General features: G+C 33.0%; 1 protein-coding gene across 1 annotated transcript; it reads left to right on the top strand.

The window, feature by feature from the left end:
• The first annotated feature begins 204 nt into the window (after positions 1 to 204).
• Slc25a46 (solute carrier family 25 member 46) lies at positions 205 to 24,888 on the top strand. The gene is made up of 8 exons (XM_076856933.2): positions 205 to 617; positions 3,083 to 3,125; positions 4,363 to 4,420; positions 6,434 to 6,511; positions 8,861 to 8,961; positions 16,255 to 16,311; positions 17,818 to 17,875; positions 20,752 to 24,888. Exons 1-8 carry the CDS (start codon positions 335 to 337, stop codon positions 21,328 to 21,330), a joined length of 1,257 nt encoding a protein of 418 aa, XP_076713048.1. The 5' UTR covers positions 205 to 334; the 3' UTR covers positions 21,331 to 24,888.
• The last annotated feature ends 987 nt before the right edge of the window (positions 24,889 to 25,875 follow it).

Genomic DNA, 25,875 nt, shown 5'->3' with positions numbered 1-25,875 from the left:
TCGAAGAAACATCTTTGACTTCCTCCCATCCAGGCCGCATCTTTTTGATACGGTCTTTAACTCAACTTGCAACCTCCTCCCAATAGAAGACAATTTTGAGTATCGGCTCGAGGTTGCTTCCGTGTTTCCCTAGCAACCGTGCTATAAAGATGGCAGGAAGAGCTATGATCACGTGCTCCAGGAACTTCCGTGTTCCCGTCGTGACTTCCGGTTGTCAGAATTCCCCCAGACGCAGCGGCTGCCGGGGAAGGGGAATTGTGCGGCCCTAGGTCGCCGTTGCCCCGGTGGTGGTGGTGGGCTCCGGGTGGGCTCTCTTCATTCAGCCCCTGCTGCGATGCATCCGCGGCGCCCGGACGGATTCGATGGCCTGGGCTACCGGGGTGGTGGCCGGGACGAGCAGGGATTTGGTGGCGCTTTCCCTGCCAGGTCCTTCACCTCCGGGTCGGACCTAGGCCACTGGGTGACTACTCCCCCAGACATCCCCGGCAGCCGCAACCTGCACTGGGGAGAGAAAAGCCCGCCCTACGGCGTGCCCTCCGCCTCCACCCCGCACGAGGGCCCCGCGGAGGAACCCTTTCCCGGCGGCTGCAGTACCAGCGTGCAGGGGCAAAGCACTGGTGAGGGGCGTCGCGCCGGAGGCCCGGGCGGGTGGATGGGTTGGCTGAGCGGTGCGAGAAGCCCGCAGACCCCGGAAACTGCAGAGGCTCCCGCCCCGGTGCCTTCTTGGCCTATCGCGCTGCACACCCTCTGCCCTCTTTTCGTCCTCTGTTCATGAAGTGAGCCTCCTCCCTCTTAACGCATTCGTTTTCTCCGGGATCACCTCCAAAAAAGACATCTGCCTTAGCTATAGGGTGCATAGTAGGAAATTTTAGGGGTTGTGCCAATGATATGAATCAAGGAAGAAAGGAATTTGGTTATTTGTTGTTACTTAATTCACTTTGGCAGCTTTTATTGTTTTTTTTTTTTTCTTGATTTAATTAATGGCTTTAATTGTGTTCCAGAAAGAGAAGCTTTTCACAATTGTCAAATTAGGATTAAGGCTAGTTCTGCCACTCATAAACTGGACTTCTTTTTTAATATTTGGAAGACTTAGTTTTTCTCATCTCTAAGACTTGTAGAATACCTGATAGGGTGTTTTACAAGTTTTGAGATGACTTGCATAAGGTCTAGCAGGATATGGAACACATAGTAGTTAATACAGTATCCATTTTCTTCCTTTACCCTTTTCATCATGGGAGATCTATTTGTTTTTCAGATCTCTAATCTAGAAATTTTCCTTTTTCCTGCTTTCTTGGTATAAAAAAATCCACTTAAAAGTTAGAAACATTGATACAATTACATGATAAAACTTTGGAGTCAAAAGACATTTATTCTTTGCAGGAAGTAAAGTGAGAGGTATTTTTGACTGCAACACTGCATGATCCAGATATTTTCAACATCCATTTTATTCATAAAATGTAAATATCTTTCATTCCATTCACCTGGAATTATTAGGGTCATAGATTAATTATATTCTCACATATTAAAAATATTCTGCACATTAGCCTTATACTGATTTCCTTGACTATTTTATTTGTTTTAACTGAAAAAAAAACTTGAATGATTATTTAATAAGCTAATGAAGATGTGATGAAAGATCAGTGACTATTCAGTGACATAAAATTTACACTACCTAATTTTCTTTGCAATGTGGCCTGCTGGTTCCACAAAAATACTGCAAAGCTTTTGTAAGTTATAAATTAAGTAATTCAAAATCTATATATAATTGTTACAGTTATCTTTTTGGGTAGTAAAGTTTATTTTATCCTTTCCTAAGTTATGTCTTGATGGCTAAAATGAGGAGAAGCTTGTTATCAAAAGCAGGGGTTTATTTTGCAGCTGTTACTGGAAGGTAAGTATAATTTTATGAGAAGGATAGCCACCTGAAAAACTTACACAGTTATCAGCAGGTTTATACCTTCCTAACCCCTTCCAGAAAATGTGAGTGGCATTTTCTCTTAAAGGAAATATAGAGGATGCTTTATGTACCTTAAAAGGGTAGAAGCTGAAATGAGGAAACCATCCTTATCAATGGCAAAAGAAGTGTTTTTGACTAACTTTCAAGGTGATGCATTTTCCCCAAGAACGGGGTTTTTGTCCTTCTCACTTAAGGGAATAAGGTCAGTGTTGCTTCATTTGAAAGAGCAGAGTCTGGGAGGGGAAGAAAATTACTGTTTTTAAGTATTGTATTATAGCTGACATTAAATGTCAGGTCCTCTGGGTTTGTGATAGTTTACCTTTATAAATTTTGTGTTCTTTAGGTAAAATAAAAACTTTTTTCTTTTTGGACATACACATAGTAATGTTTCCAGCTGTGAACTTCTGGAGTAACATTACAGAAATGCCATTAGAAATAGCACATATGTACACTTACTAACCTATCACAGAGAATGAATTAAACAGCTACTCTCAAACTAAAATTTTAGGTTATAGGAGAAGATAGCTGTATTTATCCATTTTGGTGACTTAAGTACTCTTTCAAATTGATAATTTTGAGATGCTTTGCTTGAAAAAAAAATGGTCTAACAAAGTACTCTAGATCAGTAACAGTGAATAACTAGTTTTTACATCTTGAAAAGTCAAGTTGTTTATGTAGGAGGACCATCCATAGAATGATATTTTAATTAACTGAAGTCAGAAGTTAAAACTGGTAGTCCATAGGTTCTATCTGCATACAGTTTGATTTGTCCCAAACAATGTTTTAAACTTTTTCAAGTAGTTGCCAGGGTAAATACTTACGATTTGGAAGATTTTTCTAAAATTGAAACTGTCTTTTTGAAAAAAATCACAATTCAGAAACTCTAGACCCTCAGTTGCATGTGGCAACATCATGTGGAGCTAAAACATAATTGTACGTTTAAGAGGTCACGCCTTGCAACTTGCCACAAGCTATAGCAGTTCTTCACTTACTCAATTTACATCCCTGACGCTTATCAGAGTTTGAGTTTGAATAAATGAATAACATGTTAATACAGGAAAATATATTTATTTTTATAGTAAATCTCAATATTGGTTATGAGTAATCTTATTCTTTTTATTTTAGAACAGTTGAATAGATTCGCTGGATTTGGTATTGGACTTGCAAGGTAATATTTTATAAGTTTTTAATTTATAATATTAAATGATTAGAATTTCTCCTTTATAGTTTCTCTTTAGAGCAGCAGATTAAATCTTCAGTAATATTTTGCAGAAAAAAATTTTATTTAAAATCTATAACTTGGTTTTTTCCCAGTAAGTATAGAAGCTATTTGTTCAGTTTCTAAGTACAAAATAATTTTCTAATGAATATTTTAACAATTTTCATGGATCTATAAAAAGAATAGAATCAAATGTAAACTTAACTCCCACCCTATCAAAAAAAATATTTGTGCATTGAACTTTTTCTCTAAACATTTGAATGCTACCAAGGTATTTAGTGGCATAGAACCTAGGTTTTATCTACAATCACCATTTGGGGATCAGCTTTACATTTTATTTCTAGTCATCATTTTATTTAAGGAAATTATCAGTCTCAATCATTGTGATTTTTAGTGAATACCAGTTTCATAAATACTGGATTTGCATTAGGCTTACATTTCTTGCCAGAATGACTTTCATTATTAAAAACATTTTAACCAAGAAAAAATACTTTATTGAATAATTGAACCTAAGGCTGTTAATGTAAGTATAAGTAAAATCTGTGTTTTCCATTCTTTTCCAGCCTTATTCTTTCTACTTAAAGTTTAGTACATATAAAATAGTGTTAATTCCACATGAAATTATGTTTGTTTGTGTGCATGTATGTATATGTCAAAGTTTAAGCCCACTGGTATAATTATTTTGCAGGGAATATTTTCAGAAGAAATATTTGATACATAAAAAACCAATTAAAATGGTCATTAAAATATTATAAATTAAATGCCGAGTACATTAAAATCAAAATCTTAGAATGAGATTCATGAAGAACAGATGGCTCTGCCAAAAGAACTGTTCATTAGATATTTTCTGAAAGAAATTGAAATTAAACAGTATGGCATTTTCCATGTCAAACATACAGAGGTCTATTTTCATCTTCATACTAAAGATATTAATATTATGTACTGTATCTCTTATTTAGCACTTTGCAGATCTGGTTTTCATTCTTTATATTGAATTTTGTTATTGATAGAATCATTTGCAAATATATCTAGATATTTCTAAAATGCTTTAATTTTAAGAATCAAGAACATAAATAATGTATGATCCTGAAGGCAAGAATAATTTCACATATGTGTATACATGTCTAAAAATATGTATAAATAAAATTTGTATGTAAACACATATGCATAAATTACTTTTATGTAGTCTCTTTACAGAAAATGTACTGGCCCATCCTTGCATTGTTCTACGCCGCCAATGTCAGGTAAATGTGATTTCCATGACCTACTACTGAGACAATTCTAATCCTGATACAAAGTGCAGAATTCAGATAAATGACATGAAATCATGTAATTATTATTCTGTGTAAAATGTTCCAAAATTTGTAAAATAGCAGTTCTCAAAATATTTTTCTCAAAACCTCTTTTCTTAAATCTTAAAAAATTATTAAGAATCTTAAAGAACTTTGGTTTATGTAGGTTGTATTTGTCAGTATTTACCATTTCAGAAATTAAATCTGGGAAAATGTTACTGTTCTTAATTCATCAAAAAATAAACTTGATAAATAGTATCATAAATGCTATATTTATGAAAAGTAATTATGTTTCTGAAAATGTCTTTAATGCCAGGCATAATAGGAATTAGGTGGTTTTCATCTTGTTCCACAGTCAATCAGTTGCAATGGTCTGTTTTAAAGACAGAAGGTCCAAACATTGTGCACACATATCATTAAAAACAGAGTGGTATTTTATATCCTGTACAGATAATCCTGGACGTTCTTTGAAATTAAATCAAAACTCATCAAGTGGTAGTTTCTTAAAGATTTTTGCATTGTGAAATCTGAAACCACATAAACTTTATATACTTTGCTACATTAAAAAAAAAAATCCGCTGATATATACTGCATCTTAATTGGTTATTTTTACTATGCATGATTTCATATCATCAAACATTGTTTATTTGAAAAATATTGAATCAGTTTTTTATATGCCTTGTAAATATTAGAACCTTTGATTATACAAAAGAAAAAGTCATCTTTAAAAGTACTACTTATCAGAAAATCTTCACTTACTATATGCTTTTGTTTGTAGATACAGGTTTCCTAAAAATCTGATTTGCACTTGAAAACCTAAATTTATTGACAACAAATACTGTCATTTGGACTTTTTAAATCAACGAGCTTATTTTATTCATTTTTAAGAACATATTTGTGCCAAGTATGAATAACTATAGTCTGTCAATGAGGTTTTCAAGTAAAAATGCTTTTCCATGAAAAAAAGTGGCTAGGTCAGCTTGCAGTTCTATCAGATAAGTGCTTTCCCTCATGACAACTATCTTACTTGTTTTATAATATAGTGTATTAATTGGAAAGATGTGTACTCAAGAGTGAAGATTTCATAAGATTAATCTTATTTTTTTAATGTTTCATCTAGAATATTCTTAAGTCTAGATTGTTTTTTGTTTACTTTTGAGTATGTGGGGTAAAGAATCCAACAAGTACAAAAATACAATTTGATGCTTCTTCCTTGATTCATGCTCAAGAGCTTGCAGTTTTATCCACCAAAGCTTTTGCACCATTAATGAAAATAAAATATTAATGCAGTGGAAAAGGCAAATCATTAAATTTTTGAACTAGTTGATCCTCTGATAGGGTAATGGAGCCCTCAAGGACCAGTGGCTCACACCATGGTAGATGCTGGTATCATATAACTTACCTCCCCTACAATAGTTATCCCCATATTTGTTTGCTGGTATAATTCAAAACAATATAAATCATTACAAAATTAATGTTTATGCTTAGCGCTGAAAAGTGTATATAAAGAAATAACTATTTAAATAGCACTGACAGTATGTACCCTAGGACAGTATACTTCTGACATATGTATTTTACATTATGATAGTATTACATTGTGATCCCAGTATATGTTGTTTTGACCCCTTTATCTGATTTCATAGTTTATCCATCAAATTCAATTCTTTAGTTTGAAAAATGCTTGTATATAGTTCTAGTGAGTAAGGAAACAAGTGCCAAACAAGAACCCCATTATATAGTCCACCTTACTATGTATATTATGCATTTATCTTCATATTATATTTATATAATCATAGATATTGTTCTTATTGTAGGTTAAAGTTTGTTCAAAAGTCATTTTGCTTTTGTGTAATTTATGGTAACTTAGAATTTAACTTATGTTTATGCTGCAACTCTGTATTTTTCATGGCCTTGTTATTTCTTAACAATATGATAACAGAAAAAATAGTAGTATCTTTTTTACAGGTTAATTACCATGCTCGGCATTATCATCTCACACCATTTACAATCATCAACATTATGTACAGCTTCAATAAAACTCAGGTGAGAATTAGTGTATGAATACTATTAAAACTGTATATAAGAGTTATTTGTATTTGGTAATCATTAATGTAAGAATAATTTTTTAATATGTTAATGAAAGTAACTCTTATTAGAGTAAAACTGATATAGATTAGTAATGTTGTCTTTTCAAATCTTCAAAATTTCAGTTAATTCAGCAGAAATACTGCTTAGCAGCAGATAAGTTAAGGTCTCTGCCATCAAGAGAATTATAATTTAGTCATGGAGACAAAAACACAAACAGAAGATTGTGACACAGTAAGATGCAATATTAAAGCCAAGCATGGTGGCATGTACCTGTAATCCTAGCTACTTGGGAGACTCAGGCAGGAGGATCACAAGTTTGAGGCCAGCCTCAGCAACTTACTAAGATTTTGCCTAAAAATAAAGACTGGGGTGATAGCTCAGTGATAAAGTGCTTGCCTAGCATGGGTGAGGCCCTGGGTTCCATCCTCAGCACCACATAAAAACAAATAAATAAAGGTTAAATTAAAAAAAAAAAAAAAGAAATGAGATAGAACATCTCTGGGTTCAATCCCCAGTACAGCCAACCAACAGTGCCTCTAATACATCTATTAGATATAAATAGATGTATTGGAGATATAAAATGATATCAGAACATAAAAGAGAGGTGCCTTATCAGAAGTGGGATTAAACACAGGGGAGATGGCTTAGAAAAACTTTGGAGAAAGGGTCTCAGAGTTGTGAACTTATTGTCAATAAGTCTACTTCTGAATGCAGAGGATAGAGAAAAGATTTTATAAGTAGATGTGCCAAGGAGAGGTTATAATATTTGGGAATGAATTTAATGCAATACAACATGAGTTTGGAACAGAGATCAGAGTAAGATGAAAAAGTGCATATGGAAGTAGATAGGATCCAGATCATAGAAGGCCCGAGATAATTTACTTGATCTTAAAATCTGTAGGAATATCATTGAAGATTTTTTATTAGTAACCAAAGTATTTTGAGCAAACTTGGGTTTTTGGCAGTATCCATCAAAATTTAAAATGTTCATGTTCTTTGTCTTAATAATTTAATTTCTAGAAACTTTATTCACATAAGTGTATATGAATATGTATAGAAAATGTATGTGTAAGGATGTCATTTTGCCTTTGCATATGGTAAGGTTGGAAATTATTCAATAGCCATTAATAGGTTACCAGTAAAATAATTATGTTTATCTGGTGAATCACCATCTAGCCTTTAAAAATAAGAAAGTAGCTTTGTACTGATACAGAATGATCTCTGGGTTATTTTGGGGGGTTCAAGGTAGTTCTACCTATTAAAAATGAACAAGCTTTAGATAGGGCAAAGGGAGGTGAGGGGGCATGCGAGTAGGACAGATGGTGGAATGAGATGGGCATCATTACCCTAAGTACATATATGAAGACATGAATGGTATGATTCTACTTTGTATACAACCAGGGACATGAAAAATTGTGTTCTATATGTGTAATATGAATTTAATTGCATTCTGCTATCATATATCACAAATTAGAATAAATAAAATTTTAAAAATGAACAAAATGAAAACATTTCTGTATTTGTACATACACATAGAGATATAGTTGAATATGTATAAATAATATCTGGTAGATAAGTAATAAACTGCTGCTCAGGTACTAGGATGAAAAAGAAACAAAATTTTCTCCTGTTGTCTTTTTAATTTTGCTGTGTCTGTAACAACATTTATATAAATATGAAGAAAGGAATATAACTGATGGCATTGTAAAAAGGGGCAAGACTAGAAGCAGTGAAAATTGTTACAGTCATTCATTTAAGTAATGGTTTAAGGGTGGAGGAAAAGAGCATGCATGAATTTGTAAGAGTAGAATTTACAGAACTTGGCTTATTAGATAAAATAGCGAGAAGAGTGTTATCTGGATAATTATTAAACATTAGGATGATGAAGCTACCATCTAAGGGAGAGGAGAAATACAGCACAGAAAGAGTGGTATGAATGGATACAATTTAGTTTGTAGTTTTATATATTTTGAGTTACCTATGAGTCATCCAATTGGTAGGACTAGTAGGGACTTGAATATATGGATATTAGAGATATGTAATCAATTAATTGATCATAATTGAGTATTTAATTAATTGGAGTGTTCATCTTGGCCTAAACATAGACCATGTAAACATTAAAATAATGTTTGAAATTATGTTTGAATGATGGAAATTAAATTAGTTATAGTTCTCTAATATTTTTAGTAGAATAATACCTATCTAGAAAATATCAGTAAAAGTTTAGTATCAAGTTTGTTAAAGACCTTTTGTGTTTCGTATTTAAGCATTAACAGAAATAACAATAAATTTTGTTCATTTTAGGGACCAAGAGCCCTATGGAAAGGAATGGGAAGTACGTTTATTGTACAGGGAGTCACACTTGGAGCAGAAGGCATAATTAGTGAATTTACACCTTTGCCAAGGTACCTTTTTTTGGCATTTTCTCAATATTTATTCCATATTAAATTTTAATTAAGTATAAAACTTCTGAAAGTACTTTGATCTGAAAACTTTTGTGAAGTAACTGAGAATCAGACAATAAAATTGTATTATTAATCATATCTTTTTTCATTAGTTTGTCATAAAAAAAGTTCTTCTTGTTTTAATATCTCTTAAGATATATCTCCCAGCTCTTTCTTTTTTTGGGGGGGTGGGAGTGGGTACTAGGGATTGAATTCAGAAGCATATGCCCACTAAACCACACCCCCAGCCCTGTTTTGTATTTTATTTAGAGACAGGGTCTCACTGAGTTACTTAGTACCTCGACATTGCTGAGGCTGGCTTTGAACTCGATATCCTCCTGCCTTAACCTCCATAGCCACTGGTATTACAGGTGTGCACCACCATGCCCATCTCTTCCAGCTCTTTCTGCTGTGTATCAGCAACTAACTGCCAACTAAGGGACAATATGAATATGAAAGCAATTCCCATTCTCGAAATAGCAAGTTTAGTTGGATTGGAGTACATTGTGTGATTCATGCTATAATTAAACCCCTTTCAGAGACGATATTTTACTTGGAATTACTGGCAAGGATTTCAAAAAAATAACTGGAATCTTATTTAGATCTTGAATTTTGAATAAGAATTGGCTTGGCAGAAAAGGAGGTAATTCCAAGATAAGGTGACCACATGCCCAGAGCTATAGAGGTTAGATAGCTGGGCAGTAGAAAATGACCTGTGCTTGGAGTATTGGGTGTGTCTGCGGTGGAATATTAAGAAAGGACATTGTGGTGCTAGATTAAAGTGTGATTATATCCTTGTAATATTTTATTCTCTATGTGATTGGGAATCTAAGAATTTATTTTTTAATATATGTGTTATAATAAAAGCTATTTTCAAGTGATAGTATAAAAAATGACTAATACAGAGAGACTTGTGCCAGACTGGGGTGGTTCTGAACTGTGGGACAAAACAGAAAGCAATGAGTTAAATGGACATTTTGGAAGTTTAATTGATGATAATTAATGTTAGATTGAGAATGGAAGTATGAGAGAGTAAATCATCAGCAGTGATTGAGATGTCTATATTGGTAGTGTTAACTAAGATGAGAAATTCATTAAGAAGAATAAACTGGAGTGGGAAAGTAGATATGAAATTTAATTTTGCATAAACAAAGTTTGAGATTCTTTCAAAACATCTGGGGAACATATCTAATAGGTGATTGCCTGTGGATGAGAATTGTACAGAAAATTTGAAGTGATGACATAACTTCAAGTGTGTGGCATAAAATTAGCATTTGAAACATTAGAATGGGTGTGGTTTACCTGAGGTGAATTAGAGTGTAAGTCACCTAAATTGTAGGCTAAATGATATTAAGTAGACCAAAGACAGAATCTCAAGCAATTTATGTGTGTGTTTATGTGTATTATGCTCATGTGTGTGGTTGTATGTGATGAGAGATAATAGAGGATTAAAGAAATTAGGGACATGTTCGGGGTCTCTTTATGAAACCAGTTCCGAGATTATTGGTGAAAGAAAGATAAGCATTGGAGTCATGGTTAAAAAAAGCATGAGAATAGTAATGTGCAGTTGAACACTCTCAGTAATGGGTAACCAGGGAATCTTATGAAGAATATATGAAAGGAATGTCAACAGGTGATGTTTGAAATCATAAATTTGTTAGGTGCATACTCATACAGAACACCTCTAATGCTACATCAGTCCATCCTTGGCATTAAAGGTTTCAAAAGGCTCATTAATCCAAAGTTAGCCCTTAAGTTAAATTTTTTGTATTGTCAAGAATGTAAGGCAATTTAATGCATAGCCACTAGTATATCACAGACTTTGGATTCAATCTTTGTAGAAAAGGAAATGATAGAAACTGATATCAGGCTTTTTCCCAGTGTGATTACTTTCAATGAACATCATAATCTTGAAGTTCTTTAATACAGCTTTGCTAAATGGTTAGGGACAAAACAAAGATTAAAAAGGTTAGAAAGATTTGGCTACCTAAAGGTTTTCTTGTCTCATACTTAAAAGACTGAGTGTCTGCTCTTGACTAACCATGTTCACCTTAATTGCTTTTTATATCACAAGATGAGTTCAGAAGTAAGTTCTTGTAGGCAAATATTCTTGAGGTTCTCTCATAGACACAAAATTCTATAAAAATTTAATGAAACACAGGAAGTTCAACTTAGTAAAGTAGGAAAATCAGCCCTTGCAGTCAGAGAGCTATTGGTTTGGGTTCTGGCAGCCTCACATTTTACTTCTGAGACCTTAGGCAAGTAATGCTGCTTCTCTAAAGCTGAGGTGAAAAGTCACACTGACTTCAGGTTAAAGGGAAGGAAAAAGAGAAATGAAAATGGGGAAGCATAGAATTTTATAAAATTTTGTCATTTTTCCTAGTCAGTAAATATATAGACCTGTCAGTTGTATGAGAATGTATTTTCATCATTTTGAATCTTACTAAAGAAGACATGAAAAGTTACCTTTCATGTATTGTTCTACCTAGAAATTTTGTTGAAAATTCCACTATTAATTCATTTATTTATTTACCTAATAATTCTTAGTGCCTACTATGTGTCAAGTTCTGTTCTAGAAATCAGATTGACAATGAGGAAAAGAAACCAAAGGTACCTTTTACTGAACTCAGTATCCAGTATAAGAACATGTATTAAGTAAAATAGTCACACTAATCAAATACATTATTATAAATTGAAATTTGTTCTCTGGAGAAAAGAGGGTGTGGGTCTGTGAGAATAGGTTAGAAACAGCTTTACACTTATGAAGAACTCTGAATGTGTGTAGGTGAGACAGACCAGTTTGTCTAAAAATGCTGTGGCAGTGAGAAGCATGGAGAATTCTGGTAATTGAGAGAAGATTCATGTGTCTGGAGGCCAAAGGGCAAGGTAGAGTGTGGTGTGAGAGAACACTGCAGAAGTAGGTGGGAGCCAGAACATGCATGGCTTTGTAAGTGACTTTAAGAATACTGAAGAGTTGGGCTGGGGTTTTGGCTCAGTAGTAGAGTGCTTGCCTAGCACATGAGAGGCCCTGGGTTTGATCCTCAGCACCACATAAAAATAAGTAAAGGTATTGTGTCCAACTACAACTAAAAAAATAAATGTTTTTTTAAAAAATAAATAAATACATACATAAATAAATAAAACTAAAGAGTAAGGTCAGTGACTTCAGATTTATGTTTTTCAAAGAATCATCAGAGCTGTAGACTGACTATAAGATTGTAGAAAGACCAAAGTGAATAAAAGGAGACATTTTAGTATGCTATAACAGTAATCAGGGTGACGAATTATATTATCTAGGACCAGGTTGGTATTTTTTGAGATGGACATTAAGTGGACAGTTTTGAAAGATACTCAGGTAAAATTGATGGACCTTGTTGATGGTTGAAGAATGGTTGATGAAAGAAAAGGCAATATCAAGGATATCTTCTAGAATTTTGGTTTGCATAACCAACTGAATGTCATGAGAGAAACTATTTTCTGAAGTGTGTAAACATTTTTTATTTCTCCTCTTCCTCCTTACAGGCTTGATCTTTTTGGGGAAAAGCAGGGTTGAGACAAAAACAGTCAGCAAAGCAAATAACTTAGAGCAATTAACAAAAGTTACCACATGAGAAGGATGAACTATGAGTCTCTAGACTGAGGTTTCTTAAATATACATGGTTATTAGAACAGATGTGACAGTAGGAATTCACTAGTTTTTAGGGTCTCTTTTTCTTTAAATACTGTTTATGGTCACATCACAGAGAAAACAGATCTCTGGTACATACAAAGTCACCAAGTTTATAGTTCCTCAGTAGCATTACTTTTTTTTAAGACAATTAACCTAGGATCATCAGTGATCTCTTTATCTACTACCAGACCCATCTCAATCCTCCTGGAACCTCCCCTAGTTGGAATGAGTAGTTAGACTATATGTTGTTCTGTTCTAAAGGATCATTCATTTTATTTACATATGTTTTTCTCTTATAATTAACATGAGGTGGGAAGATTCTGTAACCAGGTTTACCTGTATAGTTCAGTTTCTTACAAATCACAAGTCAAACTCCAACTTAACTTTGATTCATCTCACATTTGTGGTTGCAAACATAAACATCTTGCAGCTTACTCCCAGTAATTCCTCTGAATTCACTTTTTAAATATGAAATCTTCTTTAAATTCAGTTGATTCCTTTCTGATTCATGGTTCTCATGTAGGAACATTGAGAGTATAAATCTGAAAGAAAAATATAAATACGATTTTGCTCAAGTTCAGTTCATTTTTAGGTCCAGGTAGAATTTTCAGTAGGCAGTGTTAATAAGGCTGGCATACAGTGGTAAAGTTGTAACTGAAGGTAAATAAATTTGGTAGCCTTTGAAGCTATAATCTTGGGGAGAGTGCCTAGTACAACAAATGGAGTGAGAAAAACAGAGGGCATGACCCTTTAGGAACTCCAGTAATAGGTGGCTGTGTTAAGAAAGATATCCTTTAAAGAGAAAAAGGGATAGAAACCAAATGATGACAGGCAAAGAGTGCTTTAAGGATAACAGAGGAACATGTGTACCTCATCACTTCTGAAATGTCAGATTAAGGTACAGACTTGAAAACAATCATTAGATTTAGTGCCTTGAAGGTTTTTGAACCTTGACAAGAACTGCTTTTGTAAGATAATAGGGTAAAACTAATTTGGAGTGGTTTTTAAAGGTGAGTGTGAAGTTAGGTAGGACAAGGAAATAACAAATTTAGAAAGTGAAGAGATGAAAAGAGATAATTGGGAGACGAGGGGTTTGGATTGGGTTGAAGAAACACTTTGTTTTCTTTTGAAGAGTACAGGTATTTAACCATATAAAAATTAAAGTCTACTAAGATTCTAGATTCTAGTTATTTTAGAATTCTCTTTTATGTATTGAGTATGCATATATATACATATATACTATTTTTCTGTTATCTTATTTACCTATATACATTCCTATGTATACTCAATACATATATATATATAGAGAGAGAGAGATATAAAGTAATAGTCTAATAAATTTTAATTTGATGCCCATTTGCAAGGGCAGATTTTGTGTGAAAATAGTAAGTTAACATATACATGTTTTGCAATAATGAAATTAAAAAGGCTTAATGTAAATAAAATGAATGATCCTTTAGGATAGAACAACACATAGTCTAACTTCTCATTCCAACTAGGGGAAGGTTCCCTGAGGATTGAGAAGGGTCTGGTAGTAGATAAAGAGATCATTGATGATCCTAGATAATTGTCTTTAAAAAGTAATGTTACTGAGGAACTATAAGCTTAGTGACTTTGTATGTACTAGAGATCTGTTTTTCTCTGTAATGTGGTCATAAAGTTTTTTATTTACCCTTTTGCCTAAAACACTTAAATATGCTAATTTAAATTTCTAGATCAATAAGTTTTGTCCATTTTATAAACTAATAGGAAACATAAGGAAGAGTCTCAGTTTTTTTTTCTTTTAATATTGGGTCCTAAATATCCTGTTCCTCTCATTTACTTTAATAATCTTAAGAACAGTAATAATTACATTGTATTTAAAAGAAATAGTCCAGTCTTTACAGAGACAAAGTCACAGATCTATCTGTACACGGTGTTTATGAGTTTCATACCTAAAATCAACATTATAATAAATAACCTGTGGTAATACGTTGAGTCCATAACAGTAATAACAGCATCAAGATGGTTTATAGAGCAAGGAGCATATTTTGTTTTGTAGTAATAAAGTAATTGTCAGTAAGTTGAGAGGCCTAATTCAGGTTTTATATTTTGTAACTTAATCACTGAATATTCTTTTAGCTATGTTTCCTATGTTTTTCAGGGCAAATAAGTATCGCAGTATTGATTTGGTCAGTGTTTGACCCAGAGGTTTCTCTGAGGTTTTAGAAATTAGTGTTGGTTATCTTGTTGTCTAAAAGTCTCTGCAGACATTCTAATCTCAGAAAATTGTGAAAAAGTGTGGTACTACTCATGCTGTAATTGTACTCTTTGTTTTTAGAGCACTTACCTTTTTAGTAAGTGCTTACCTTTTTAACTTAGGTAAGCACTTACCTTTTTAACTTTCTTTGTCTTTTTAATATGTTTATTCCTTTCCCTCCATAAATTTTTTCTATTTATCCATTTCAAATAGAAGGCATTTTTCTAGATTCTTGATGGTCATGGTAGAATGATACCAGTTCCTTGTAGCAGCAAGTCTCATCTATATACTTCTTTCTATCATTTATTCTCCCCCTCACCTATTTTTCTGTTCTTCCCTTTTGTATCTTCTCTATCTGAATTTTCTATTTTTCTGTTATCTTATTTACCTTCTCACTTATTCTCTGTGATTTCTCTCCTTTTTTACCTTTCTTTTAATAGAACTTTCACCCATTTTCCCCTTCTGTTCTATTCTAATTTAGCTTTCTTTTCTTTCTCCCTACTCCCCTCTGGTTTCCAAAGGTATCCAGAATAGCAGGAAGCACCATAGTCCTAGGTATCGGTTCCAGATCTGACATATGACCACTCTCTTGTGATCATGTCTTTAATTTTTCTAATCAGTAAAATAGATGGAACCATATGTGTCTGCTTACCTCACTGGATTCCTCCTATGTGAAGTGAAATGAGAGGAAGTTGATGCAGACAGTACAGACTTATCATGTCACAGAGACTAGGGTTTAGAAGCTAGCTCCATACTAACCAGTTGCTAAGTTATAAACCCTCTCTGATTCTATTTCCTCATATAGTCAATGGAGATAATAGTGAGGATTCGAAAGGATTCATGCAGAGCACTTTGTGTAGCTCCTAACATAGTAGGTGTGCAAAAAAGAGAGTGGAACCTAGTAATAGTCACAAAACTAATGTCATTGTAATAATAGAAATTAGGTACTGTGCAGAATGTCATGTGTCAAGCTGCATTAGTTACTTTTATTTCTTTTTAAAATTTATTTCCTTTTTCTTTTCCTTGTTTCCCTTCCCATTTCTTATATACTGTCTTTTATAAAACCTATCATTTTCATTTTTTCTTTAGTTTCTCAATATGTTCATTTTGGTAGCCAGTTATACCTTTTCTCCTCTGTCAGCACATACAAAAACGCTTTGCATGTTTTCTCTTTTTGAACCACCACAATTATTTTAAGTCTTTTTCAAAAAGAAAAATCTTATTAGGATATATTTCTTTTACAGATTAAAAAAATTAGAAATTAATTGCCTTTTGAAAATTAGGCTAAATCAAATATTGTAAAAACATGGCTTTTGTTTTATTTAAATTTATTTTTACTTTTTAGGGAGATTTCACATAAATGGAATCCCAAACAAATAGGTGAACACCTTCTACTAAAATCGTAAGTATTGAAAATGGAATTTTTCTTGAAAATTTCCATTAATGTTTATAGTGTTAGAACTGAAAGATATTTTTAATAAATGTAGCAAAGGAAATTGGAGGATTGAAATCTTTATGGGAGTAGATCATCAAAGAACAAGTAATATAGAGTTTAGGAATAAAATCTTGACATACATGTGATCTTTAATACAATAGTACTTACTAATTTGCCAGGCTAGAGTCACAGCCTAATTTTTCTCTTGTTCCTAGGAAGTTAGCAAAGACCTTTAATTTGTTTAACCCAAATTTGTAAGAAAAATATTACAGGTTGATTATCCCTAATTAAAATATCTGAATTCTGAAATGCTTCATTATCTGAAATTTTTGAGCACCAGTATGACACCCCAAATGTCATGAATTATTCTACACCTGATCTCATGTGACAGCTCACAGTCAAAATGCAGGCACACTAAAAAAAAAAATCATATATGGTTATAAGGTGTATATAAAACATAAATTTTGGGTTTAGACGTGGGTCCCATCTTTGAGATATTTCTTATGTGTATGCAAATACACAAAAATCTGAAAAATATTCAAAATCTGAAACATTTCTGATCTTAAGCACTTCTGACAAGGGGTATTCAACCTGTATTTTATTGTTAAGCAGAAGATAAAAATTGATCTGTATAGTGATGATGATGAGCAAACTCAAAATCTTTAGTGACATTGAAATGTAGTCCTAAAGGCACTTGGTAATTTTACAGCAGTAATCATTTTTGTAGATTAGAATTTTACTCTTCACTTTTTAATTTTTTTTGAAGATTGTGAATTGGAAATTCCCCAGCTTGCTGGCTCCCTCTATGGGACATTCCAGCACATTATTACTTAGTGCTGTTCCATTCACCTTGAAAACCACTACTTACCAGGACCTGGCCCATAAGGGTTAGGTAAGTCCCACTTTGATATGATTTTAGATAACTATATTTTGCAGGCTTGCAAAGTTGTAATAATATTTAAGATTAAATACTGGTGAAAGGTAACAACTTTGCAAAGCTGTACAATATTGCTTTTTAATACTAAAAGGGGACTTCACTCACCATCAAAGGCTAGCTTAGCTCTACTGAGTGGGAAATCTGGGGACAGATAATGATAATAGGATAATAACAAAAAAGTATACTGTTTACTGTCACTGAAAAGGCAAGCCATGGAATGGAGCCCTCATCCTAAATTTTAAGTATCAGATTTATAAGGTCCAAAAACTAAATCATAAATGAGCCTATATTTTATTGGCTTAAAATAAAATATGTTTTCTTTGCAGGCTGTCCTTGTTGTTATTGATACCTTTTTTCATTTCTGTTGAATAAAACATCCTGTAACAGGTTTCTGAAGTTAATATTTTTAGGCCAAAAGAATTAATAGTTGTGAAAACTTTAAATATAAATTAGCTGGTATGTTAAAGTAGTTATTTAAAATTTTAGTATAAATGTCTTGTTTCAGTACGCTGATTAATTTGTTTTAATTTCTACAGCCTAACTTATATGGTGGCAATGCCTTTTTATTCAGCAAGTTTAATTGAAACTGTACAGGTGAGCTATTCTCATATTCTCATTTTTATTAAATATTTTGGGAATACTAAATATATTGTGTATGATTGTTTAGCAAAAAAAATTAAGATGGTATCCTTTAAAAATTATTTATTCACAGATACCACACATGTATCACATAATCCTGCTAAGTGTATTTCCATTACAAACTTAGGTCTGCTTCTAGTTTTAATTATCTTTCTTCCTTCCATAGGCAGCTAGCTATGATCTTTATTCATACATTTAAAAACTCAACCTATAATTTGCTCTGAATACAAAAATTCTGTAAATTTTAAGTCCTATGTACAACTCAAGGTAGTTACAATTTATCAAAAGGCAGCATGTTATCTGAGCATAAGAATAATGAACAATAACCTTAACAGTGATAAGGTGGTCTCCATAAGTAGTTTACTAATAGCATTTATTTTTAAATGTGGCTTTTAAGAAACATTTAATACTGTTGGTGTGATAGGTACTACAAAGCTTAAGTAATTTTCTAACATTTTGTTCTCCTTGCTTGTTTTACTATTTCCAACCACATGGTGGCGCTTAGAGTACATTAAATTAAATGTCATACACTTTCTCACTATGCCTTCCCTACTAGGTAAGATGAAGTTAGTCTTAACATCACTTTTACATAAAATACAACTCTTTCAACACTTGTCTTCTATTTCCAACATCTGGCCCTCTAGCATATTTTTTCCCTCAGTATGTATGAATGCCTCCTCTCCATAAAACTCCTACTGGATAAGCCTTTCCTCTTCTAATTATTCTTTTCCTCTTGGTTTCTTTTCTGACACAGTAGTTAATGTTTGATGTTTGTTTTTGTTAAAACTAACTTCACCTAACTGAAATTAACACCTTGTAACCCAAGCGTATTTCCATTTCCTCTTGCATTTTTTCATTGTGTTGAATAAATGGCATAACCTTTCAGATAAATGAGAAAATCTGTAGAGTTTATAAAGATATCCTCACAATAACCGGAAGTTAATTATTTAAGTAAAACAACTAAGCAATAAAATATATTTTGGGAAAACAAGTTTTAACTTGGAACAGACTCATGTTAGAATCACACTATTCTACTTAAATTAGGTCTGTGACTTTAGAAAATTTTTTCACCTTTTTAAATCTTAATTTTCTCATCCATTAAAGTGGGAATCATATTTTAATAACTGAATTTTAAAAATTAAATGCCCAGTATTTATATAAATGGCCAGCTCACAATATGATAGTGTTTCTTGTGTTTTTTTAACCCCATAGCATCCTCTACCCCTTGTGTTTTCTTCTCCATGTCCACTTGTTGCTCCCCTTTTGACTCCTTTTATCTGCTTTTCTAGAATTGTTCTTTTAGTATCTTCTTTTCAATTGTTTCTATAGTCTTATTTCAAGTTGTCTTTAATGCTTTTTTGTTTTTTTACCCTATACTCATTAACCTAAGAGAGCTTGTTCATTCATTTGAATCATTTTAACTTTAACCTGCATCTCAAAATCAACTCATAAATACAATCTTATCATTCCTCTTCTCCCTTTCTATCAATGGAACTTTGTAATTTCACCCTAACTCAAAACTTGAGTTTTAGGAAAACTTTTTTGTTTATATGTTTCTTTCATCCTGCATAAGTAATCAGTCATCATGCCTTTCTACTTTAGATATCAACAAGTAGCTAAGATTTGCCCTTTTCTTCCCACAATATACCATCATTATCATCTCTCCTTTACTACATATCTAACTTATTACAGTACATTCTTTCTTCCAGTACCTCTGGCCAAGAGCCTTGGTAATCTTTGACTCTGATCTTTCATATACCAAATACAACCAATATTTCCTGTTGCCTGTAGTTTAAAAAAAAAAAAAAAAACCTTTTTGTTTAGTTGTAGATGGACACAATACCTTTATTTTATTTATTTTCATATGGTGCTGAGGATCAAACCCAGTATCTCATACATGCAAGGCGAGTGCTCTGCCACTGAGCCACAATCCCAGCCCCTGTTGCGTATAATTTTAAAACCACAATTGAACTGCCCTACTTCCATTGTTACCTCCTAATCCAATCCACCCTCATTTCTTTGCTGGATGGTTATAATAACTTTCAAACTGGTCTTCCTTTGCCAGTATTATTTTAAAACCTAAATTATATTTATCTTCTGCTTAAAACTAAGCAGTCATCTCCCATCTAACTAGAAGCTCAAATCTATATAGTAGTCTATAAAGCATTATATAGCCCTTATCTGCCTTTTAACTTCATCTTGTACAGTTCTATAGTCATTGCTGCAAACAAGTTATCCTTTTAGCTGTTTCTTTTCTGCTTCTTTATAACTCTATAATTTATATCACAAGCTTATCTTATTTCCCAAATTTTAGTTAAGACTAATATTTATTGAGTGCTTACTTGATACCAGGTCTTTCATTTATGACAACTCTGTGCATAAAAGGTAGGTAGTACTGATTTGTACTTTGGTAAACTAACACCTAGGAGTAGTTAAGTATCTGGACAATGCTTATAACCAGTAAGTAATGAAGGTAGGATTTAATCCCATGTTTAAGGACTCCTGAGCCCTATATTGCCTCCATAAGCAGATAAGTAGTAGTTGTTGCTTCTGAGTGAGTGCTGAGGAGCCACTTGAGATTGAAGCAACCAGATGTGTGCATCTATCTCCCCCAGTCTCCCTTCCCCAGTGAATAGTTCCCAACTTCATTGCTGTGAGATTTCATTTGAAAAAAGAATCTAATGCCCAGATAACATTTAAAGTCTGCAGACCATTGATTCCTTCCTTTTTTAGTCAGTATATTAATTTAAAAGGAACCTAGGAAGCATCCCTTTTTTGTAGGAAAATAAACAAATGTTAAGTTTTAACTTATTTCATCATTTTTATTTCAGAGTGAGATAATTCGAGATAATACTGGGATTTTGGAATGTGTAAAAGAAGGAATTGGAAGAGTGATAGGTTTGGGAGTGCCTCATAGCAAACGACTCCTTCCACTTCTTTCCCTGGTCTTCCCTACGGTGCTGCATGGAGTTCTTCATTACATCATCAGCTCGATCATTCAGAAGTTTGTCCTGCTAATTCTAAAGAGAAAGACTTACAATAACCACTTAGCTGAGAGCACTAGCCCTGTGCAGAGTATGTTGGATGCTTATTTTCCAGAACTTATTGCTAATTTTGCTGCCAGTCTTTGCTCTGACATTATACTTTACCCATTGGAAACAGTTTTACACCGCCTTCACATTCAAGGAACACGCACGATAATTGACAATACAGACCTTGGCTACGAAGTACTTCCAATTAATACACAGTATGAGGGAATGAGAGACTGTATCAATACCATAAAGCAGGAGGAAGGAATGCTTGGCTTTTATAAAGGGTTTGGTGCTGTTATAATACAGTACACACTGCATGCAGCTGTCTTACAGATTACCAAAATTATTTACTCAACACTTCTTCAAAACAGCATTTGAGATTTAGGTTCTATCACTGGTTAGTATAAAAGACCCAATCTGGATAATTTGCTATGAAACTATAAGGGATAGAAGTGAAATACTGGGGGGAAAATGGACTGGAAAATGAAACTGGTAGAAAAAGCCCATGCTGATTATATTGACACTTTTGTGTTTTTTATTTGTTTGTTTTGTTTTGTTTTAAGGCATAGGTATATATTTTGGAACAAAACTATTGAAACTTGAAAACTTAATAAAAATAACACTTGTAAGAATGAAATTTTAGCTGGTTTAACACTCTGAAGCAAAAATGATACTGGGCAAAAGCAAAAATTTATCTTCAAATATGTAAAGTGAAATTTTATTGAGTCGGATCTATCCTATCTGACCTTAATATTTGTTACAGGTTTATTTTTCCTTCTAGATTGATATTGATATATTGTACTAATACAGTGTATAATATCAGAAGGTTGTACCTTTAAACAAATAAATTCTGTCATCATTGAATGACTAAAGATTAGATTTGGCAATCTGTAAGCAGGAGTTGAAGGGTTTAAATTGTATTTTCCCTATGTAACTATTTTAGTGGCTGTATATAATATATAAAGCCATTTCTGTACACATATAGAACTTGGAATTTCCTTCATCCCTACAAAATTTTCTACTCATAGGTCAGCTTATTGCATAAAATACACTTTCTGCTTTAATATCAGTAAAACATCAAAGCCAAGGTACCCAGAAGATTTTAGTCAAACATAGCACACTTGTCCGCATCCAAACCCAGTGTTTCAGTGCCAGCAACTTAAAATTCATCATATGTTTATAAAGTTTGGTTTGCTTGGCTAGTTTTGTGAATTGTCAGGCTATTTTTAGGGCAACTTTTAAGAAATAATCATGACAACTATTATTCCTTCCATATTTACAAATTGTGTACTCAAAAGGGAACTTCATAACTTTCATTTCTGAATGACTTATCTTAAACAAAGTTAAAATTTACCTGGGAATTTGTGCCTCTTGCCTACCATATAGTCATCATTAATTAATGACATCAATTTTTATCTTTCAGTTTTAAAAAAGTTTCATTCTCCAAACAATACATTTAAAGAAAAAAGTAAGATATGCTTATCCCTTTTTATTTAAACTTGTTTGGATGAATACTGAAGAAAAATATACAAATCTTAAAGGAAATTTGTCCTTGTGTTTTATTTTACATTTCAACAAATAAGTAACAGAAAAAAAAATGTTAATCAGTTTAACTTTTAAAAGTCTTTCTAAATTTAAATTTGGTGAATTAGACTCTGTAGTGTCAAATAATATGCATTTGACTAATCCATTATTAAGCATTTTAAAGTTTCATTTCTAAACAAGAATGGTCACCTTTTTTCTATGAACCATGTAGCACTCTGAAGTGCAGTGACTTTGGATGTTGTCCAACCTAGATTGCATACAAACAGATTCATGTTATTTATTAAATGTCACAGAGATAGTTATGAATAATTTTGAAATACACAAAAAGGATACCCCAGGTATGTGAAACAGTGTATAAGTAGCAACTCTTTACTAGTGTGTGTTTACTGAAATAACATCAAGTTTTCCATTTTTAAATTCTACTGAGAGGGAAAGTAAACCCCATTGGTCACAGTTTCTATTTTATGGTTAATCTTTTAGTTTGTGGCTTACTTTATCCAACCCGTGGGATTTAAATTGTTTTTATTGCTTTTGAAATGCTAAATAATGTTTTATATGTTTATAATATATTCAGTTTCCTGAAAACCTCTCATTTTATTAAAATAAATGGTTTTAAAGAAGATAAATCAGAAAAATTTAATTTTCAGAAATTTTCTAGGACAGAATATAATGGGAATCAAGTATTACTAGTGAAAGTCTGTAGAATCCTTCACCTAGCTAAAAATCAGGTATTTCAAGATTTATTGAATGTTATCATGATTATGCAATTATATATATTGATTTTGTTAGCATGATTATGCAGTTATATACATTTATTTCATCATTGAGTCATGGCTGATGACCAAACTGCACACATTTCTTTTTTCTGTTTGAAGAAAGAATGCAGATTAACATGAAAACTAAAATGGAATAGTGTTAAATAAAATATTAATTATTTTTTACTATCTTTTCCAAATTAGTTGAAATATAATCTTTAAAAACCAAGCAGTCTTCCAGGCATAGTGGTGCACACCTATAATCCCAGTTACTCAGGGGGCTTGCAGGTTTGAGGACAGCCTGGGAAACAATGAGACCTTGTTTTAAAATGAAAAGTAGAAAGGACTAGGGATGTAGTTTAGTGGTAGAGCATCCCTGGATTCAATCCCCAATACTATGGGGAGTGGCGAGGGGGGGGTGTGGAAATCAAGCATTTAACTGGTCAAGTGTTTTTCAGTGAATTTATAAAAGAACTGTCAGATAAACTCTGCCCCTTTTAAAATTTGCTATTTTAAATATGGGTGCCAAAATCTAACCTCCATAGCATAGATCAAATCATGTTATTAAATTCAATATTACCAGTAGTATCATGGGTAGGATTCCATTAAGTAGTTCTGCAAGCCCACTGGTCCTCTTATTATAAGCCAGATTTTGGCCATGGAGCTTGTGATATGATATGCTTCCCTTACATTGCAGGGTTTCTTAATTTGAGTAAAATAGACTGAAAGTGGTAAAATTAAAAACTGGTAAAGATTAACCCATTTTGTGAATTTATGAATTTATTTTGCTAAGTTGTATATATAGACCTTCTTGATAACTTTCTCAATTTTATGGGCCCTTAAAAAAAAAATCCTAAATTAATGAAGTTTTAGTCAAGCTTCCAGACTTTAGCACTGATTTTATAAAATAGTAAAAGCAAGCTAATTTGCAAAGGGTTATGAATGGACCATTAGATACTTTAGTCAGTGCTTTTAGAAACAAAACTGGAAGGGTAAGAGATCCTGCTCATTTTTTTGTGCAGATGTGCCTGACTGTTCATAACTGGTTTCGGCTCTGGCTTAGTTGTAACTGCACAAAGTATTCACTTTATTAATTGGGCATAAATATTTAAATATATCTGTTCAGAAAATAAAGAAGATGCTGATTTGATAAATTGATTTGTCAACTGAGATTGTGGAGGATGTTTTTCCTCAGTGTTCTTATTGATCTTATGGAGCAGAAAAGACTGCCAGGTATCTAAAAGTTATACAAGTTTGAATTTATTTTCAAAACTTACCTAAGCAAATAAAATCCCTTGCATTAGAATTGAAATAATGTTTAATGTTGGCATTTCTGCTTTCTCTTTCAAGTAGTTGTACATAATTTTGCTCACTTTCCTTTCACCCATTATAAATTGAATGTAATGTGTAATGTCTTTTTTTGGAGCCTTTGAGTATCACTGATATACTAATAAGTTGTGTAGCAGTGTAATGAAAACTTGTAATTTGACAATGAACCTTATGCATTATTACCTCATCTAGAAGAGGTGTTTTGTCTGTGTCTTTTCTTTTTAATTTGTTTTTGTCTCATTGGCATTTTAAATGTTTTCGGTAGCAAATTGTGTAATATGAAAAGTTCAATAAAATGTTGAAATAACACTAGTCATTTTTGTCTTACTAATGCTAGAGGACTACTCAGGCTGGTAAAAGATAAGTATATTTTAGGTGAAAATGAAACTCAAGAAAAATGAGTATGTAAAATTAAACGTTTTTGCCCACCATTTAAAAAAATCCTCTAGCATCGTAAAAGTGATGTAACTGTGATGTGGCTTACAAAACATTACCTAAAATAACTTTGTGTATGAATTATATTTTGTAAAAGTCTTAGACATTCCCATTTTATTTTTACAACAACCCTATGACATTTTTGTACTAGTGTTGTTTGACTAAGTGCTATTTTCCAAAGAGGAAATAATTACAGAAAGTGTGTGACTTATCCCACATGATGCAGCTGGTGGAGTGACAGCAGCAAAATGGTGAGTAGGCAGCTCCAAACTTCTGTCCCTTTGTAGAAACAGAACAAAATAAAAATTAACACCCAACACCATCAGAACCAATTTTGTCAAGACTCTGGAAAATGGTCAAAGATTTATAGCATTTATGGGAACACTGAATTTAGAAAAAAACAAACTGAGATTTGTGGATTAGAGGAAGGGTGTACTCCCCAGCATTTCCTCAGCTCAAAATTTAAACAGCAGGAAGATTGATCCCCACATGGTGGTTTACTAAGGGAATTCATTGAAATTCAATATTGGACAGCAAATAATCAGGGACACAAAGTCAGAAACTTGGATCGTAATAAAAGAAATAATATGCTAAAGATGTGCTAATCTATCCACTGCAGAGGGGTAGTGAAGCACAGGCAGAGAGAGGAACACATGGCAAATAAAGTCGACTTGGGGGAATTTGGAACTGAGGGGAGGCTGACCTTAACTAACCCAAAGATGGTGAGGGAAGTTGTTAAGGGAAAAGCTATTAAAATCAATTGGCTGAGGAGCTGACTGTACTCGGTATTGTGGTGCCATGAGCCAGTTTTGAGTGGCTGCATGGCAGCAAGCAGAGGCTAGAGATTGAGTATTCATAA

The sequence above is a fragment of the Callospermophilus lateralis genome, chromosome 5, assembly GCF_048772815.1.
Source record: "Callospermophilus lateralis isolate mCalLat2 chromosome 5, mCalLat2.hap1, whole genome shotgun sequence".
Classification (NCBI taxonomy): Eukaryota; Metazoa; Chordata; class Mammalia; order Rodentia; family Sciuridae; genus Callospermophilus; species Callospermophilus lateralis.
Note: the sequence above shows the minus strand (reverse complement) of the source record. Positions and strands in the feature narration are given on the sequence as shown.

Bases quoted from the DNA above. Each gene is read 5' to 3' on its own strand.
- Slc25a46 (XM_076856933.2), top strand. From the start codon at position 335: ATGCATCCGCGGCGCCCGGACGGATTCGATGGCCTGGGCTACCGGGGT. The intron at 618-3,082 runs GTGAGGGGCGTC...TTTTTATTTTAG, and splicing joins CGTGCAGGGGCAAAGCACTG to AACAGTTGAATAGATTCGCT. The intron at 4,421-6,433 runs GTAAATGTGATT...TCTTTTTTACAG, and splicing joins TTCTACGCCGCCAATGTCAG to GTTAATTACCATGCTCGGCA.